General features: G+C 41.7%; 1 protein-coding gene across 2 annotated transcripts in view; it reads left to right on the top strand.

Moving 5' to 3' along the window:
• Positions 1–340: 340 nt before the first annotated feature.
• rasgrf1 (Ras protein specific guanine nucleotide releasing factor 1) overlaps positions 341–19,945 on the top strand; it is a gene marked incomplete at both ends in the record, with an annotated part of 37,568 nt that continues 17,963 nt past the window's right edge. For both annotated transcript variants that reach the window (XM_079500597.1, XM_079500596.1), the window contains 6 exons: positions 341–616; positions 12,045–12,151; positions 13,862–14,009; positions 17,342–17,434; positions 18,254–18,507; positions 19,240–19,319. In XM_079500597.1, the coding sequence (XP_079356723.1) occupies positions 341–616; positions 12,045–12,151; positions 13,862–14,009; positions 17,342–17,434; positions 18,254–18,507; positions 19,240–19,319 (958 nt within the window). The remainder of the gene's footprint in view (positions 617–12,044; positions 12,152–13,861; positions 14,010–17,341; positions 17,435–18,253; positions 18,508–19,239; positions 19,320–19,945) is intronic.

Raw genomic sequence — 19,945 nt, 5'->3', positions numbered from 1 at the left:
TCTCCCTGCGCTGTTTTGCCTCTTATACTCTTCCGTCTGCACCGTTGTTTTTCCATGTGGACTTTGAATTGAAACCGTGCGGAGTAGTTATGGCTAAATATTTAGGATGACGGATTTATGCTCTTCGTTTTGTTTCCCCTTTTTTTACTTAATGCCAACACGGTGAATGCGTCGGACAGAGTGGACCAGTCTGCTGCTGCAAGAGAGAGGTCCGCATTCACAAAGTCAACATCTTTTATTTTTTTATTTTTGTTTTATTTTTATTTTTATTATTACAGGGACGGGTTGAAAAGATGTGAGGACCGTCTGTCTGTCGCCGTCCAAAGTCGTCTTCATCAAAATGCAGAAGGGAATACGACTCAATGATGCTCATGTCACCTACCTGGGGCTCTTGGCCAAGAAGGATGCTACGAGGCGAGGAGGCTTGAGCAAAAAGAGCTCAGACAACACAAAATGGCACTCAAAGTGGTTTTCTTTATTACAAAACATGCTGTTTTATTTTGAGAACGAGTCGAGCTCCAGACCGTCAGGTCTGTACCTGTTGGAGGGATGCATGTGTGACAGAGCGCCGTCACCAAAACCTTCACTGTCAGCCAAGGAGGGTTTAGAAAAGCAGGTAGGAATAGAGCTCCCTCCCTCCCTCCCTCCCTACCTCCCTCTCTCTCTCTCTCTCTCTCTCTCTCTCTCGCTCTCTCTCTCTCTCTCTCTCTCTCCCCACACACACACACACACACACACACGCACACGCGCGCGCGCACACACACACACACACACACACACACACGAGCGCGCATGAGCCTATATTGTTTAATGTTTTATTTCATTGATGATAGAGCATGACGCTATTATAGGCTTCTGTTCTGACTATTGCCTATAGCCTAATAATCCTCAATGTAAAAATGCACGCAATTTGAAATGCGAAACTGTTTTGATTTTCTCTGCATATTGTTCGGGCTGTTGCGCACGGTGACCTAAAATCCAGCAGCGGAATATATACAGTATATATAGGCTGAGATTCAGTCCACATTGCTGTATTAGGCCTAACACATTGCTGTTATATAATCCCCGCATGGTATTCTATTAACTATTAGGCAACGTTATTAACACCTATAGGTATAGGTATCACATGTCTACGGTACCACTATACACCAATAGCAATGCAGTATTTGCCTCATATTTTTTGTATTTAATTCCAAAAATATTATTATTATTATTATTATTATTATTAATGTCATGTTACTGCAGTGATTTGTTCTAACATTTTGGTTCTATCAGGCCATCATCTCTGAACTTTTAGAGAGGATAAGTTATATCCTTTTTGGAGTAAAACATGCTAAAGAATATTTGTCAGTCGCCATGCACCTTGCACGAAATTGCTGAATTTCACCAATGAACTAACACAGCGACTTTTCCAGTGATCAGATGAGAAATCAGTGTGAATCTTTGGCAAGATGTCTGAAATCATTCAGGGTGGTAGAGTTTTCATTTACACTGCAATTGCTATAGGCTATACAGTCTACCAGATAATAGATTATAATCATACAAGCGATAGTAGCCTACAGCTGGTCCAAAACCTCTATCTCCATAATTCAAGTTTTTTTGTTTTCATTCGTTGTTGAAGCATTCTTTCGTCATAAGAGTGTCGCACAAAATTAATGAAAATACCAGATCTACAAGCTCATAACTCATCGCCTTTAAATTTAAAAATGAAACAGGTCAAACATGTTTCAGCTTGTTGTGGGCAGGGCTGCAGTCCACCTAGCTCTGGTCCATAGCTCTAATGCCGTTGCATTTAGAGCTATGTTACCGATGACTTCCGGGGATCGCATAAATGCAGACCAGCCTCTCGTCTTTAGCGTAACAATAACGTTTTTGCTTCTCACTAATACAAAGGCGGGTTGTGTCATTAGAAAGCCTATACTTTCCTTAGTGGAAGCACTCTGACCCCCCCACCACACGTATAAAAGGTACTTTTTGGCCAGAAAGGGAAAAATATTCTCTATGAGGGTTTTCTCTGGGCAATAACGGTAGAGGTGGAATAATAATCCCTGTTTGGCTTTTATACGTTGGGGGGGGCTCAGAGTGCTTCCACTAAGGAAAGTAGGCTTTCTAATGACACAACCCGCCTTTGTATTGGTGAGAAGCAAAAACGTTATTTTTATTTACGCTAAAGACGAGAGGCTGGTCTGCATTTATGCGAGCCCCGGAAGTCATCGGTAACATAGCTCTAAATGCAATGGCATTCGAGCTATATGGACCAGAGCTACAGTCCAACATGAGCGTGGGCTCATCCTGTGAACGCCCCTGTGCTGACAAAGCAGAATACCATACACTGGCTAAAAGACCACTTAAAACCTCTATACTTATAGTCAAATGGACCACTGGTACACTCTTTTTTCATTCCCTCTACTTAAATCAGCACACACCCAAGTGCTGTGAGCTCGTAGATCTGCTATTTTTGGTGTCCTCAGAAGTTTGTCCACAACATGCAAACCCATCCACCACACCTGTTTACTTTGACCTGTGCACAAATAAACCCTCCATGATATCACAGATAGAAATATAATTCTAAGTAAGATTCTCATTGTGTCGTGGATGTTACATCATCATCCTTCTGCACAGGAATGCACTGCAATGGTGATGCATTTACTGTACGGCAACGACAATACATTTTCTGTTTTCATCACATGCAATGATGCAACAAAGAGGAAGAGCATTGTTGGAAGCAGAGACGTTGATGAGCTTGTTAAACATAACCATTTAAACCAGTTGACCGGGGACCCCCAGGGCTCTATACTAGGTCTGCTAGTATTTAGCTCGACACCAACAAATCTCTCTGCCGAAAATAACCAATCTACAAGCTCACAACACGTCACATTGCAACTCGCTGCAGTGAGCTTGTAGATCTTGTTTCACAGAATCTTCTATATACATGTATTGTCTATAAACAATTAATGCTGTGTAAATACACCGGATTTAGCAAGAATGCTAGTTTGGATCCGTAGTCCCCAGGATCTGATGTGCCTGGGTGTGGAATTGAATCTTGGAACATACAGTATAGCCTACACATTTCTGTTTGGCTTTTAGGCTTCGTAAACAAAGGTTGCACAGGGCAGATATGACACATAACTTCAATATACAAAGAAATGACATGCAGACATAATTACTTTCTCATATATATATTTTCTTTTTTTGGGGGGGGGGGTCCTTTTTCTGCCTATATTGATAGAGATAGTAGACTGACAGGAAATTGGGAGATGGGGAGTGACACACAACAAAGGACGTCGGGTTCGGGAGTCGAACCTGCAAAACGCTGTCAGGCGGCATTAGCAGCTGGCGTAGCCGTCAGCCGTCCGGCCCTCACAATTTAATTTAAATAGAAGAAATAGACGATCTTCAAGCTTACAATGTGTCACATTGATGTTTGAAAATATATATGAACAGTTTTCAACATGGTAACGATTACGACAATTCTGCAAAACTATTGCGATTATTAATTGTAATTAGGCGATTATGTAATAATTGTGACAGACCTATATGTCAGTAGCCTGTGCTTTGACGTTCAGAAGGGCTTAATTCAGGAAAAACCTTGAGTTACATAACAGTATAGATAACTTCAACATGTCCCTTTAGGGGCTCTGTAGGCTACCAGTTACGTTATTGAAGTATACGTAACAGATCTTTTATATTCTAGTCCTATTGTGTTTATTCTCAATTGTAGTTTGCAAATGTGTGCAAATGATTATGCATTTGAGACCACAGTTCCTATGGCAACCCTTATTTGCATCCTAAAAATGGTTGGAAGGGAGGGGTAACTGTGGAGAGCAGTAGTGTCACATCTCCCCTGTGTTTTTAGACATTTAACCAGACAACCTATTATATTCGATTACTTTTTCACTTAATCAAATAATTGAGAAGCACAATATAAACTAATTGATTAACCACTCAAGCTCTATTTTATACTTTGTCTCATGACAGTGTTGAAATGGGCTCTATGCACACAGAATAACCCTTCCTACTTCCTTCACAGGTGTTACAGATGATACAGTGGTTTCTCAAACTTTTTACTTTCAAAGTTCCCCATAATATACTCTCAGAGCTAGACCCGTACAGGGCCATTTGAAACCCACTCAAGGATACTTTGAGACCCACTGGTGCAGCAGAGTGTTTCCAGTGAGCCAACATGCACAATAGCAGCACCCTGGCTCTGTTTGACCAGAGCCTTCATTAGTATCATCGGTAACACCTGTAGTAGGGAACTGAAGGGGCCCAAGTTGTTTCCAAAATGGCATGTGTCCATTAGAAGATACAAGCTCGCAATGGGACACCTTTAGATTGGCTATTTTAACTATTCATCTATTTTATATAACGTAAAATCTATAATGGCATGCCCAAAATAGAGATGGATTATTAATCGATTATTTTATGAAATGATCAATTATCAAGTATTGTGTATAATCAATTAAAATCGATGTTTGAATCAAAGTTTGATTAACAGTTGCACCGGTCACTCCTATTAGCACACTGGGTGCTGTCTGTTTTAGGTCATTTTAAGGTTTTACTGACTGCTTTTAAGGTAGCCTACATAATAGTTCCCTAATGCAGTGGTCAAGGACCCCCAAATTGACACTTATTAGACCGCGGACCCCCATTTGAAAAGATATGCCAGGGACCCCTAAGTGAAGATGTTTACGGCTCTAGCCGTAGCCGAAGCACCCCCAGTTTGACATTAGGCTACGGCCACATTTAATGGCATTTATATCTCTGGGAGCCCAATTTATATTGTAAAATCACTGTTAATTTAACTCTGAGAGTGTACAAATGGAACCAAATGGACCATATAGGGTCCATTTGGTTCCATTTGTACACTCTCAGAGTTACAGACCCTAAAGGTCCATTTGGCTCCCTCAAGTACCCCTAGGGGTCCCCGGAACCCATTGAGAACCAATGCCCTAATGACATTTATTAACCATGGCACTTAAATCCCAGCATCCATATTGTGGGGGAAACCTTCACAGCAAATAGCCAAGCTACAAGCTCACAGTGTGCCACATTGCAATGCATTGTTCAGCTTGTAGATTGTCTATTTTCATCGAAGATATTTAATGTAGCGCGAATTCTGCACCAAGTGTAGTGCAGAGTTACGGTTGAATATTAGGCTCCTCGACACTGCACTGACCTGCCTGAGTAGTTCAGGCTTCATCAAAATGGCCCTTCCATGTTTATTTTAACATTAGAAATGTTATTGTTTGACACTTTCTCAATGCACTTTATACTCAGGTTCAGGTTAATTTATTTGTTTGTCCCCGAGGGGCGATTTGGTTTACAGCAAGGCATAACACAGGCAGGTAACATGAAACACAAAAACACAGTAAAAAGGCACATAGTACACATAAAACAATTAAACAGGATGGCAGTTCAAGGTATCAGTGTAACATTGAAATTCATAACATTTTCAGAACAGTTGTATACATAATTCATACAAGCGAGTCAGGTGACAAGTTACCTCCTCCTCCTATCGGCATTTAGAGCCTGGATTATTATATACTTATACAGTACCTATTGCTTTTGGCCCCTGGAACTTTTAGGCCAGAGGGAAGCAGCTTCAACTCAGCGATGAGGGGATGGGAGTTGTCCGTACAAATGGACTTGGCTTTCTTAAGCACCTGATTTTTAAATACTTGATCTAGACTACTGAAATTAACTCTGGCAATCTTTGAGGCCGTTTTCACAATCCTACCAAGGTGGTTTTTGTCCTTTACTCTAGTTCGCACTTTATACTCTAGTTCATAATTGAGCAAGACACTGATGCGCTATTGGCTGTTGATGTCACTAGTAAAAAAAAAAATCACACCTGTGTGAACTGAGTGGTGTAAGGTCTTATATAGCCTGATCAGCTGTGGTCTGACGTAATGTCTGACGTAATGAAATCACACCCGTGTGAACTGAGTGACCATAGCAACCATGCTCATTTTTTGCGAACAGACAGACAGACAGACAGACAGACACGTAAACTAACAAAGCCAGTCGTAGGAGTGGTTTACACCACTCAAAAATAACATAATCTTTTCCACATAGCCAATTAGCCAGTGATGGGAGTTACGTCACTGCTACAAAAAACAATTACCATGAGTGCTTTCTGCAATGTTGATTTATCATAACTCCTGTCTGTGCCTTCTGAGCTCAGTCCAATCCGATATATATAGATGTAGATATACAACATATATACGGTAGGCGATATATTTTGCATAAACATATACAGCAACAGGCAACCAGTATAAGGTTAACATGCTTCATACCTCGCCCTGCTTTTTAAAGGGGAATACCACTCATTTTGTTACGTCTCGCTCCCCATCGACTCCACATCTATTATGTGCTGTGAATGCTCTGTGCCCGTCAGCGCCACAAGAGGGTCCCTATAGGTCATTAACACCCTGGGCACACAGGACGGAGTTCTCCGCCCTATCAATTAGTAACGCCCAGCGCTCAAGACGGAGATTGATCAAAAGGACGGAGATTATTGATATCAAAACCGATCGCATCGCTCCACAGGCTGGGAGCGTCTTGCGCAACACAGATACTGTTATTTTCCGGTGGGACGTCATCGAAAATGTTCCCCCCCATTTTAGCCGACGAGATCGAAAATCTTAAAACTTGAATAACTTGATCTAAATCATTCCGTTTCATTCCACATAATCTTGAAATCATTCAAGATTATGTGGTAGACGGCCCACCGCGGTCCCGTCGCTAGAATTAATCATACCTCCCGTTGTTGTCGATCACCTCAAGAGTGTTTTAGCTACATCAAGCTACTTCAGCCACATCCGGGATAACATCCGGTCCGTCGCTAAATGTGCTCCGCTGCCATAAATCGCTGAGTGCTATGATTTAATGGATTAAATAATTCTGGGCGTTCGGGGTGTTAACATAACTTGTTTAGTCTAGGAGGTCTAGAACTTGGGTCATGTGATTAGTGATATCACGTTGATGTACTCTTGGCCTGCAGACACTGATGTGATGTCACTGATCACATGACCCCAAGTTCTAGACCTCCATTTCTAGCCTAAACGGAAGGGGGGGACTGTTTTTCATTATTTCCACACAACAACTCTATATTAATGACATAGTTCAATGTTAAAAATGAGTGGTATTCCCCCTTAACTACTTAAATCCCTTAAGTCTTTAGTGAAACATCCTTGGGTATGCTGTAGTCTACTACACCAAATCTCTTCAAAATGTGGTATGTTGCGTCGCGTTTTGAGCTTGTAGATCTGCTATTTTTGCTGAATGTTCCCCCCAGAATAGGCATGCTGGGGTTCAAGTGGCTAAAAAGAGCAAGAAAACTACAACAACATGCATGGTTCCCTGGACGGAAATAGATTTTCTTTGACAGGAGGATGAATAGCTAATGAATGTGAAGATGGAAGAGTAGCCAGCCATGAATAATGATTAGGTGTATAGGTCGACAGGCGCCTGTTGAACATTTGGCAGACCAAAGAATTGAGCAGTGATTTCTAACCTGTGGGCCACTCGCAGCCCGTGTGGACGTTACCCCCCAAATAATTGGCAAAACACTAAGATTTTAATGAAAATATAACATTAATATTAACCCATTTAGACCTGAGGCCGATTCTAAAAAAAAAGTTTTCTGAAAAACCTATATATGTTTCTATGTCAGTGGTGCTCAACCTTTTTCATGTCAAGGACCCCGGAATTATCTGTATTTGGCCACGGACCCCCCCCCCCCCCCCCCCCCCCCCCCCCCGAGAGCAAACGTTCTCTGCTCTCTGCTCTGATATATTCAAAGATTTGCATTACATTTTGAGTGCAGTATAGTTCAGACTAGTCATTGGTCCGACAAACGACAACCTACCTCAAACCCTAACCTAACCATAAACGCAAGCACGGGAGCAGCGCATGTTCGAGCGGTTCCAGCATGTCGGACTAATGCTCTGTCGGAATTACGTGCGGACCCCCCACATTTTCACGATTTTTCAAAAATAGCAGATCTACAAGCTCGTACCACCACTCGGTGTTGCCCTATGAACTTGTAGATCTGCTATTTTTCACTAGCTAAAGTATAACATAATGCTTAAAACACCAAAAGAGGTTCCCGTACTGAATGGGTTAAAACATGTATGTAAAAATACGTCATGGGATTTTTTTGTTTACAACGTTGGAGAGATGAGTTTTCATTGTGATAGGCCTACTGATAAAATAATGCTTAGTTAATTCCATTGATCCGAGCTGGAACGCAATTGATTGATCATGTCATTTCGGTCAATGCCTTGCCTACAGTATAGGGATGAGAGGTGACCTTATACGGACCTTTAACACATGTTGAGTTTCCCAGGGTTTAGACCACTGGTTCCCAATCATTGGGTCAGACTCAGGACCCATTTTGTGGGTCAATCACGGGCAAATGTTTATTGGTCCTTTAATTTTTTGTTTTGTACATTTTGTTTTTAATATATATATTTTTTAAAGTCGGGTGGGAGAACTCTGCACAGCCTATCCTGTCCTTATACTTCGCCATACGATGGTATCGTCTACATACAACAATGGTTGTTTCTCAAACTTTTACATTTCAAGGACCCCCCTTAACTCATTAGACCCATTAGGATGTATACTGTCAGAGTTACAGATTTGTACAGATCAATTTAGAACCCCCTAAAGGAAACTCTGAGATTCCTTGGAATACAGTTTGAGAACTGGTCTATACAGTCTCAAACACAACACAAGATGCATTGTGAGTTTGTAGATTGGCTATTTACTGTATTTTTGAACATTTATGGCATGCTCAAAATAGAGATGCGAGGTTGAAAGTGGTTAAACCCGAGCAATGGCACAACACCGGCTGTGACATCAATGATGCTTGCCATTCTGTGCTCAGAACTGGAAGTGCAACCTGCTTGAAAGTGTCAACCCATAAGTGCAGTGCAGAAGCAGTTTTTTGGCCTGCGAATCAGGGTGGATTTATCCTTTAAAATTCTGATAAGAAGCCTTAAACCGCCTCACCAAACCACTAATCCCTCATTTAATGTCCTGGATTAAAATGACAGTGAGAGTGCCACACTGCCACAGGCCGCCATCAAAGTAAAAGGGATGTGGTGCTACTGTAAATTATATGAGCAACATGCTCTCAAGTCTCGATGCTACAGTACTTAAGCTAGAAGTAGCGGGGTCAGGGAGTATGCCCCCAGTTGGGGTGTTATCAGCTCCTGGAAGTATTTTCGCTAAGCAGAGAAAATGATTGTTCTTGTCCATGTCCACAGTTGAAGTCGGCTGAACAATTTTGAAAGGAACAGTGCTGAGCAGTAGCTTCCTGGTGGCTGGATGTTAAGACAGACGGGTGCATATCATTGGTCCGACGTAACTAACAGTCCGAGTCGTCCGACATGCAATAGTCCGACACCCTGGCCTACACCAAACCCTAGAACCTTTTGTTCTGTACTTATACATACAATAGTATGGTACAAAACACTGAAACCAGAAACCTAACCGCATGCGGAAGCCATGGGTGAGTCTTAACCGGCCAAGTACTGTATGTCGGAGCCATGGGTGAGTCTTAACTGGCCACATATGTGTCTTAACCGGCCACTTATGTTGGACTATTGGTACGTCAGACTAACATATGCCCTCCAAGACAGACAGCAGGCAACAGTCTCGACTGTACGTGCTGTGAGCAAAGTTGATTCCATGTTGCTCTGACTTTGGTTTGATTGATTGATTCAATACTTTATTAGTCAAAAATGTATTTGTGTATTTATATGTGCTGATCTCACAAGACCAGGTAGGCTACCGTTATGGTTGAACAAAAGACAAAAATAAATAGTCCCCCCCCCTTCCCCCCCTGACCATCTGCAGCAGCAGATTGCATGCTGTGTCCAAGTTGAGTCAGCAGCTCTCTGACAAATGTACAATACAGTAAATGAATAGTCTCCATTCCTAGGAGCACACACAAAAGCAGAGTGGATTTTTGCAGAGCTTAGCTTAGCACTTCAGCCTCCTCCCCTAACCTCTAAACAAACATATGGGTTGGTTCACGTAGCTGAGTCTCGTCAGACTGCCTCTGACCAACATTCAACCACCCCTGATCACCTCAACTTACCCCTTTTTTCTGCATGTTAGTTATATTTAGTCAGGTTTTAAAATAAATAGACAGGCAGGCAGGCAGACAGGCAGGCAACCATATTAATCCTGGGGGTAATTCATATTAATCTTATAATCTTATTCTCTTGTGACGGTATGTATAGGACAATAATGTTTTACCTAAAATAAACCAGAACCTGCGGACACTACTGGTCAGTATGGAATTCCGCTAGGCATCATCGTCTTTGTTTATTGTTTGTAATTTCTTTATCATAGCGTGTATTTTGGGCTTGTGAAAAACATTGTGCATACAATCAGCACAACATACCATCAAATACAACACAGCGAGGCTTTAGGTCTTATCAAGCTGTGGAACAACACAGTCTATATACTGTAAGACACTGGTGAGTGCCACTACAACTACGAAAAAACATAATAATAAATAACTAGTTGGGGCAGGGAATTACACACAACATACAGACACCTATCTGTGAGTGAGGCGAGAAACTAAAAAGAGCCTACAGTATATCTGTTCACGCCAGTGGAGTTGCTAGGTAACAGGTATTGCACATGTTATGTAATTCGGCCATGCCTCCAGCTTTCATCTGGGTTGTGTTATTTCCTCATGGGAACCAGAGCATCCCAGGAACTGGGGAAGGGGAGGCCTCCCCTCACTCAGCATGCCCACATCACTACTGGTGGTATAGTAAAGAATTGATGGATTCCTCCAATGGTGGAAAAAGTACTCAAATGTTTAACTTAAGTGAAAGTATCAATGCTGCAATGTTGAAATAAAATGTACTTGAAGTACTTAAAGTAACAAGTACTCATTGTGGAGAATGTCCCATTTCACAAGTTTGTCAATGTCAAATGTATCAAAATCTTTTGGAAATAGCAGATCTACAATCTACATGTCACAATGCGTTGCATCACTACACATTGTGAGCTTGTGAATTAGCTATTTTCAAATGGCTGAAATCTAATATCTAAAAATCTAATACTAATCAAAAGTAACTACCGGTAGTAACTAAAGTTTTCAAATAATTGTAGTGGAGTAAAAGTAAAATATTTAGATACGAGATGTAGTGAAGTAGAAGTAAAAGTATTGGAAATTGGGAATACTCAAGTAAAGTACAAATAGCCTACCTCAAAATTGTTTTCTGGAAAAACGTATTTATTTTATATATAAAATATTAAAATATTTATTCAAAAATTACAAAAATATTATGTTGCTATATATGTACATAGCAACAAGAACCCAAAAATGGGTTCCCGTCTTTAAAGGTAAATGCATTTAGTTACTTTCCACCACTGGATTCTTCCTCTTATCTGGTCCTGAAATCCTGAGTTGTAATTTAAAGCCAAAACCACACCAAAGTTTTAGCGTTCGTCCCAGCAGTGTGATATGTCCTGTTGCATGTCGACCCAAGTTGACCCAAGTTGACCCAAGTGATTCAACTGGTTCAATTCAATGGCCCGGCCACCCACACCAATGGGTCGCCATGCAACTCCTCGCAACAGGTTTTATTGGGCTTAACTCTCAGAGTGTGCAAATGAGAGAGTGCATTTGTACACTCTCAGTGTTACAAATGGATTAACATTGAGGGTTTTACTGTGTACTTCTATGCCTCCTGTGAGGGACATAAACATGTACATAGTAAAACCATCAGTGTTATCTCATATAGTGTATGGATTTTACTGTGTAGTCAAAAGCACTTGAGTCACTTAGGGTAGACTCCATATATGGTACACATGTCTTGGTTACTATATACTATACTAGGTATTATAAACACAGGGCACTTATTATGTGCAGGTTGATGGTGTATGCCCTTGTTGAATATTAGCCAATAACATAAGTAAAACCCTGAGTGTTAGAGAGTGTACAGGGTTAGAAATGCATACATTAACAATGGTGATTTTCTCTGTGACATTTTCCTCATTGTGTTTTTCAGTACTATTTCACAGTCAGCTTCACTCATGACAACCAGAAGGCACTTGAATTACGCACAGAGGACGTAAAGGACTGTGACGAATGGGTGGCAGCAATCTCACATGCCAGGTAAGCTGACAATATGATGATTAACACATATATACCATTTCCTGCCTACCAGTAGGCTATAGTACGCTATAGAGCGTCGCAGTCCCGCCCCCTTTCATGACGACGCCAGGCCTGCAGGAAATGAATCCCAATGCATTTTTCCCATAGATATTTCAAAAAGTATTTATTTAAAAACCTTTTAAGCATCGTACAAAGCCAACTCGAGTCGTGACAAATCATGACAACAAACACAATATTTTGGACCAAACAAATAATTACAAAGAAGAAAAACAACAAAAAAAGTGTTGTAACCTGCCGTTTTTTTCTACTTTCTAATTCTTGGTTTGGCCCAAAACATTGTGTTTATGGGCCAAACCATAATACCACCGTCGATCCAGAGCCATAGAGTAGAAGAGTTGTGACAAGTCAAAGATAGGAGAGATGAAAGATGGTGTACTGCAGTGACAGTGTGCATACCAGCGTCACTGACAAGCAAACTTACGAACTACAGACTGGCAGCCAAGTAGCCTAGCATCCTACTAGCCTACATGTAGGCAGGAAGATGGCGCACCAAATAAGCCAAAATCCTACCGAACGCGTCACTACGCCCTCCCCATATAAAAGTCTATGTATAAGAGGACAAAATGTTCCGGACAGTTCTCAGGAGGTATTAACATACTGTAGGCCTACAATAATTGTGTGTGTGTGTGTGTGTGTGTGTGTGTGTGTGTGTGTGTGTGTGTGTGTGTGTGTGTGTGTGTGTGTGTGTGTGCGTGCGTGCGTGCGTGCGTGCGTGCGTGCGTGCGTGCGTGCGTGCGTGCGTGCGTGCGTGCGTGCGTGCGTGCGTGCGTGCGTCTGTCTGTCTGTCTGTCTGTCTGTCTGTCTGTCTGTCTGTCTGTCTGTCTGTCTGTCTGTCTGTCTGTCTGTCTGTCTGTCTGTCTGTCTGTCTGTCTGTCTGTCTGTCTGTCTGTCTGTCTGTCTGTCTGTCTGTCTGTCTGTCTGTCTGTCTGTCTGTCTGTCTGTCTGTCTGTCTGTCTGTCTGTCTGTCTGTCTGTCTGTCTGTCTGTCTGTCTGTCTGTCTGTCTGTCTGTCTGTCTGTCTGTCTGTCTGTCTGTCTGTCTGTCTGTCTGTCTGTCTGTCTGTCTGTCTGTCTGTCTGTCTGTCTGTCTGTCTGTCTGTCTGTCTGTCTGTCTGTCTGTCTGTCTGTCTGTCTGTCTGTCTGTCTGTCTGTCTGTCTGTCTGTCTGTCTGTCTGTCTGTCTGTCTGTCTGTCTGTCTGTCTGTCTGTCTGTCTGTCTGTCTGTCTGTCTGTCTGTCTGTCTGTCTGTCTGTCTGTCTGTCTGTCTGTCTGTCTGTCTGTCTGTCTGTCTGTCTGTCTGTCTGTCTGTCTGTCTGTCTGTCTGTCTGTCTGTCTGTCTGTCTGTCTGTCTGTCTGTCTGTCTGTCTGTCTGTCTGTCTGTCTGTCTGTCTGTCTGTCTGTCTGTCTGTCTGTCTGTCTGTCTGTCTGTCTGTCTGTCTGTCTGTCTGTCTGTCTGTCTGTCTGTCTGTCTGTCTGTCTGTCTGTCTGTCTGTCTGTCTGTCTGTCTGTCTGTCTGTCTGTCTGTCTGTCTGTCTGTCTGTCTGTCTGTCTGTCTGTCTGTCTGTCTGTCTGTCTGTCTGTCTGTCTGTCTGTCTGTCTGTCTGTCTGTGCGTGCGTGCGTGCGTGCGTGCGTGCGTGCGTGCGTGGCGACAGTTACAGGAACTTGGCCAATGAGCACGAGAGTCTCACGCAGAAGTATCTACATCTACTTCAGATTGTGGAGACAGAGAAAACAGTCGCTAAGCAACTTCGACAACAGATAGAAGATGGGGAAATAGAGATTGAGAGGCTCAAATCAGAGGTAATATTCACTAATCACTATATTAATATAATTAATATATAATCACTATAATCAAATAATTACTATAATCACTATATAAACTAATCACTATATTCATTTGCACTGATTATATTACACTCTACAGCAGTGGTTCTCAAACGTTGTCATGTCAAGGGCCCCCAAATTAATTTATTTGGCCGCGGACACAAAAGATTTTATGCAAGAGATTTGTGTACAGTATATAGGGATTAAACTGGTTAAACTGGCTTTGATGCTATATTAACTCATTTAGATGAACCCTCTCAAGGAGCCCTGAGGGTTCCCAGACCACACTTTGAGAACCCTAATGCTCTACAACGTTTTGTTCAAAGTTCTTTATTGATCCTGCACATGTTGGTAGTGTGTAGGCTCGTCAAAGCGACATTACCGTAAGTTACTCAACACACTACACTGTTAAATCATAAGTGTTAATTATACCTCTGAGAGTGTACAAAGGGTAACAAATAGGTCCATTTGGTTCCATTTGTACACTCTCAGACTTACATTAAACTAGTAGTTCACCCCAAAGAATTGCCTATTTTCTATCAATTACACAGCCCATGAAGCATTGAAATCATGGAGATTTCTTTGTTTTTGTCACATTCCTAAGCCAATAATTTGTTTACCGGCGGCGTCTCCGGTGGGACCCGAATGCAGGCACGCATTCAGTTAGACACAGAGCATTTGGCATTTTATACCAGGGTACATACATTTTCTTCAGGGGTACACTTTTTAAAAATCGACCTGTCCCCAAACAATACATAGACAGTCATATTAGTAGTCAATTGCTTGCTTTGTTTTTTTGATTAGTTTAGTAATTATTTTCATTTTTTTTGTACAGGAATAAAACCCTTTGACTGTAAGTTTTGTTAGGCTACTTACTTCCTGACAAACGCTCTGCGTTGTCATGACAACCACGCACACTAATGGGAATACGTAAGGGATTAGGTAACATCTAAAGTGACAGTCAGATGTAAACAGCTGTACTGGAGCCTGGATCTTTGGGAATTTTTTTCAAACTATTGAAATCAAAGAGTGAACAGTTGAGTCCATATGACATTAGTTGAATAGCCTATGTTGTCAATCATCAATGGTAAGAAGAGGACAATCATGCCTGATGTCTCAGCATGTAGAATAAGAATTAAAGGTGTTTTTCACACTTTTAGACCATCTCCGTGGTCATCATATGGGCATACCTTACAATGGATGCCAAAGAAATGGGAAAATTCTCATTTTTGTGTGTTTTTATATGAAACGTCCATAAAAATATATTTTTTATTACTTCCTGAAAACGAAAACGTGCTGCGTGATGACGTGTCGAGGCCCACATCGATAAAAGCCAATAAAAATGAAGCTCACCCGTTTAATTCCCCATATCTCCGCATCCGTCCAAACAGGCAAACACAGCTGCTACTGATTACAGAAATCCTCCGTTTTTATTCCCATTCAAGATAACATCCAGAGAGTGTATTACTCGGTTTCAACTTAATCATCACGCTAAAATATGTATCTGAAAACATTATAGGGTAGAAATAAGCCACATAACAGTAAACTGGTACAGCTGGCCATCTATCTGAATTGTAAACAAACACACAGCATGCGCTGGTATAGCATAGCTACCGACCCTAGCTACCGTCCCATCGCCTGAAGGGATGCGACGCTCTGATTGGTTCAGAAACTTCAGACCGGTGTTTCAACTTGAAACCGTTTGAAACTTCAAAATAAAATGTCCACCATTTCCGTTGCATTACACCAATATGCAGTAAGCAGGCTGCAGGCAGACACTGCTGCTTGTGCCCTCAAGCCACAGTTTTTCTACAGCACACACAATCAGGTATAAGGATGGCTGGCTTTGCTGTTGCTGCATGTGTTTTGCTGTGTTGGCAGTGTTTTGCAGTGAAATCCGCTAAAAAACGCGGACAATCTGCGTAATTTTGTGCAAAAGTGGAGGGGATGTCTCCCCCTCCTCATGCAATTATCTGCGTAATTTTGCGCAAAAGTGGGGGGGATATCCCCCCTCATGAATGTCCCCCCCCAGTTATAAAATGCTCTCTGTGCCCCTTCCCGAATGGAAACAAGACCGCAAGGACTTTTTTTGGTGCTAGACCAAGTGTTTGACTGTAATTTACAGTTCTGTCTAATACAGTATTCAATTAGTCAATCACTCTATTGAGTCTCCACTAAGTCTCCTATTGACAGATGACTCGGTCATGAAATTATTGGCTTAGGAAAAGATTATCTGGACGGCTTCATTCAAGGTTGTACTTTATTCTTACATCTTGTGTACAGGTACAGTACAGAGTACTGTACCTGTAACACTTATTTTTGTTGGGTATGGGTATGGGTACTGCATGAACTTAAAAAATGATATTTTTCGGTTGAATTACTCCTTTAACACACAGGATTATACTCTGTTTGGAGCACTGTCTGAATGTGTACAGCAAACACATTTTTGTGCAACATGCACAATTTTGATCCACCTCCAAAAAGACAAGGCCTCATGCCCCGCAGAGATCTTTGGCGAAAGAAAGTGGTTAGTGTTTCCTGTGCTTTGGTCTGCATGCCAACAGCCCAATGAATCTGCGGGGAATCAGATGAATTGTTCTGCTTATTGTCTTCATATTTCTCTCGTATGTGAATGCGTGTGAATGAGAAGAGAGATATGATGGAGCTCCATCCTGTATGATTGCTGTTGTGCTGTAGGAGCCGTCATGCTCCACTTTACCTCTGCTTTCCGAACAAACCCTCCAATACAGCGATGTTCCCCCGCTGTATTCTTCAGATCAAATAGTCATTTTACTTTAATGTGCAAATGTGACGCTTGAAATGAAATTGTGCTCTGAATATGCATGAACAGGGCTTTATGCTGCCTCTCTCTCCTGCAAAACGCAAAGATAATTAACTCTCACACGCTAAACAAAGTAAATGGAGACACTTTACCTTCAAACAGTTCAAGCCTGTTCCATGCTCTTGTTCCGGTGTTTACATGGCACATGGTGAGATTACATTTATGACCAGTGTGAATAAACATTGATGCAGAGATATCAAACAAGCAGACAGTAGTAATGGTGTCAGCCTCACACAGCAAAGCCCTGAGTGTATTCAACGTGAAAATTGACCCGTGCCGGTCAATTTTCACACTGTCAGTGTCAAATTAACAATCAGGATTTGACTGTGCACATTTCAGTGCTGTGACAGTGTTGACAGGCCCCAAATGGTGTTTGTCGTCTCAGTCACTGTGCTGACGTGCTGGCAAGGAGACATGAGGAGGTGTGTGAATGACAGGGTCCGTTTTGTGGATGTGTACACGGCAGATTGCTGGGTTGCTCAAAGACAACGAGAAGATCCATGCCAGCCCTACAGCAGCTCCCAGTGACGATGACTCAGAAATCAAGAAGATCAAAAAAGTAAGGAGATCTCTAACATTTTCATTTTAAGGGCCTCCAAATTGATGTGGCCGCGGACCCCAATTCGGAAATATTTTGTGCCAGGGATCCCTGTAAGGGAAGATATACTGTATTTTGTGAAAACTTCACTTCCGGTTCATTTCTGTTTTTATCTGTTGCACCTAGAACCAGGTGATGTAATGTGATATAAAACAAACGGTGCCATCACAAACATTAAACGCCATAACAATAAAGAGACAATATGACGTAATGAGTTACATTATGAATTTTCCCTTCATTGTCAATGGCGTTTAGCCTACAAAACAAACATTGAACTATAAAGACAAACATTAAACCTGTGTATAGGAGGGGCTAGCGCCCCTCAAAAAAAATCGATATTTAACGGCTGCCACAAATCCACCCAAAACATACTTTTTGTAAGCTAGGATCATATCATTTAGGGAAATGAGGAACAAATCTAGCTTGTTTTGACCCAAAAAGAAGAATCTGAGTTATTAGCGTTCAAATAGCTGCGTCCCCATAGACAGCATATAAGACCGCACCGGAATCAGAGTGTTATGACCGGACACAGGACATAGTTGATCACCGTAATCAATTGATATTAAAAAAGGCGTGAAAACGTGATCTTGGCGCAGCGCCGAGCGCCAAGATCTTAACAGGTAAGTAGTCTACAGCTACAGTATGTTTCAGCTGTGAATAGACATGACATGTATTGACACCCTTATGGTCCTTTAGTTTAACATAAATGCTAAATAATATGAATATTCCGGAGTCATGATAAGAAAGGCCTCATCATTATAAACCCTTATCCACCCACAGGTGCAGAGCTTCCTGCGAGGATGGATCTGCAGGAGGAAGTGGAAGACCATCATCCAGGACTACATTCGCTCGCCACATGCCGAGAGCATGCGGAAGAGGAACCAGGTGGTGTTCAGCATGGTGGACTCGGAGGCAGAGTATGTCCAACAGCTCCACATCCTGGTCAACAACTTCCTGAGGCCGCTCCGCATGGCGGCCAGCTCCAAGAAGCCCCCCATCACCCACGATGACGTCAGCAGCATATTTCTCAACAGGTGCCTCCGTGAACTTGAGAGCGAAATGCAGTATATTAGCGTCAGCAAAGAACTCTCCGTTATAGCTCAGCAGTAGACACTAGCTTGCGGAACCATGGGTTCCATGTAACTTAACCCATTCAGACTGAGAGGCTGATTCTAAATCACAGATTACAGTTTAAGCCTTATATATTTTGTAGTACATTTTGTAGCAAGAAATATATAGACAATACAAGCAGATAGGCTGTTTTAGTTATTTGATATAGTTATTATGCCGGGGCGGCAGTGGATCAGGAGGTAGAGTGGCCGCTTGGGAACTGGAAAGTTCCTATAGTTCGATCCCAGGCTCCCTCCCAGAGTCAATGTCAAAGTGTCCTTGAGCAATATCTTGAACCCCTAATTGCTCCCAATGAGCAGGTTGGTGCTTTGCATAGTTTCCTCCACCATTGGTGTATGAATGTGTGTGTGAATGGGTGAATGTAATGCACAATCATTATAAAGGCACTATATAAATGAACCATTTATATTATGATTTTATTTTTATTATAAAATGTTGAAATTCTTTGAAAACTTTGTGGTTAATGGATGAATAAATCTGGTGGATTATGTAAGACTTGCATGAGAGATGATGTGAACTATCTCATGGCTACATTCATTGTGTAATGAGCTGTTTGTGTGAGGTCATGTGAGGCTTAAGGCATCTGAATATTCACTAATATTTATTTATGCCCATTTTCTCTTTCTTTTTTTCAGTGAAACGATCATGTTTTTGCATCAGATATTTTACCAGGGCCTAAAAGCAAGAATAGCCAGCTGGCCAACATTAGTCTTGGGTAAGCACTGCAGCAATCATTCCTGAATGCACTGTAAAAACAGAGTGTCATTTTAAATCTGGGGTAAAGATGTACCTGTAGCCGACAGTTTTACTCATAGTAATATTTGTTTGTTAAAAGAAATTAGTAATCATTGCTATAGAGTGTTTGATCAGTAACAGGGGTCTCCCCGTCTTGTCAGCTCTTTAATAAACAAACAATAAATGTTCAGATGGGTTGCTAAATTCAGCCAATGAGGAGAGACTATACCCATTTAGCATTCTTTATAGTGTTGCAGTTCCAATTTTGTCTGCTCGCTTGTTGGTGGCATACAGCATGCTGTATGAGTTCTTCTTCTTGTTGGTGTCATACAGCATACTGTATGAGTTCTTCTTCTTGTTGGTGTCATACAGCATGCTGTATGAGTTCTTGTTGGTGTCATACAGCATAATGTATGAGTTCTTGTTGGTGTCATACAGCATGCTGTATGAGTTCTTGTTGGTGTCATACAGCATACTGTATGAGTTCTTCTTCTTGTTGGTGTCATACAGCATACTGTATGAGTTCTTCTTCTTGTTGGTGTCATACAGCATGCTGTATGAGTTCTTCTTCTTGTTGGTGTCATACAGCATGCTGTATGAGTTCTT

The sequence above is a fragment of the Electrona antarctica genome, assembly GCF_951216825.1.
Source record: "Electrona antarctica genome assembly, chromosome: 5".
Lineage (NCBI taxonomy): Eukaryota > Metazoa > Chordata > Actinopteri > Myctophiformes > Myctophidae > Electrona > Electrona antarctica.
Note: the sequence above shows the minus strand (reverse complement) of the source record. Positions and strands in the feature narration are given on the sequence as shown.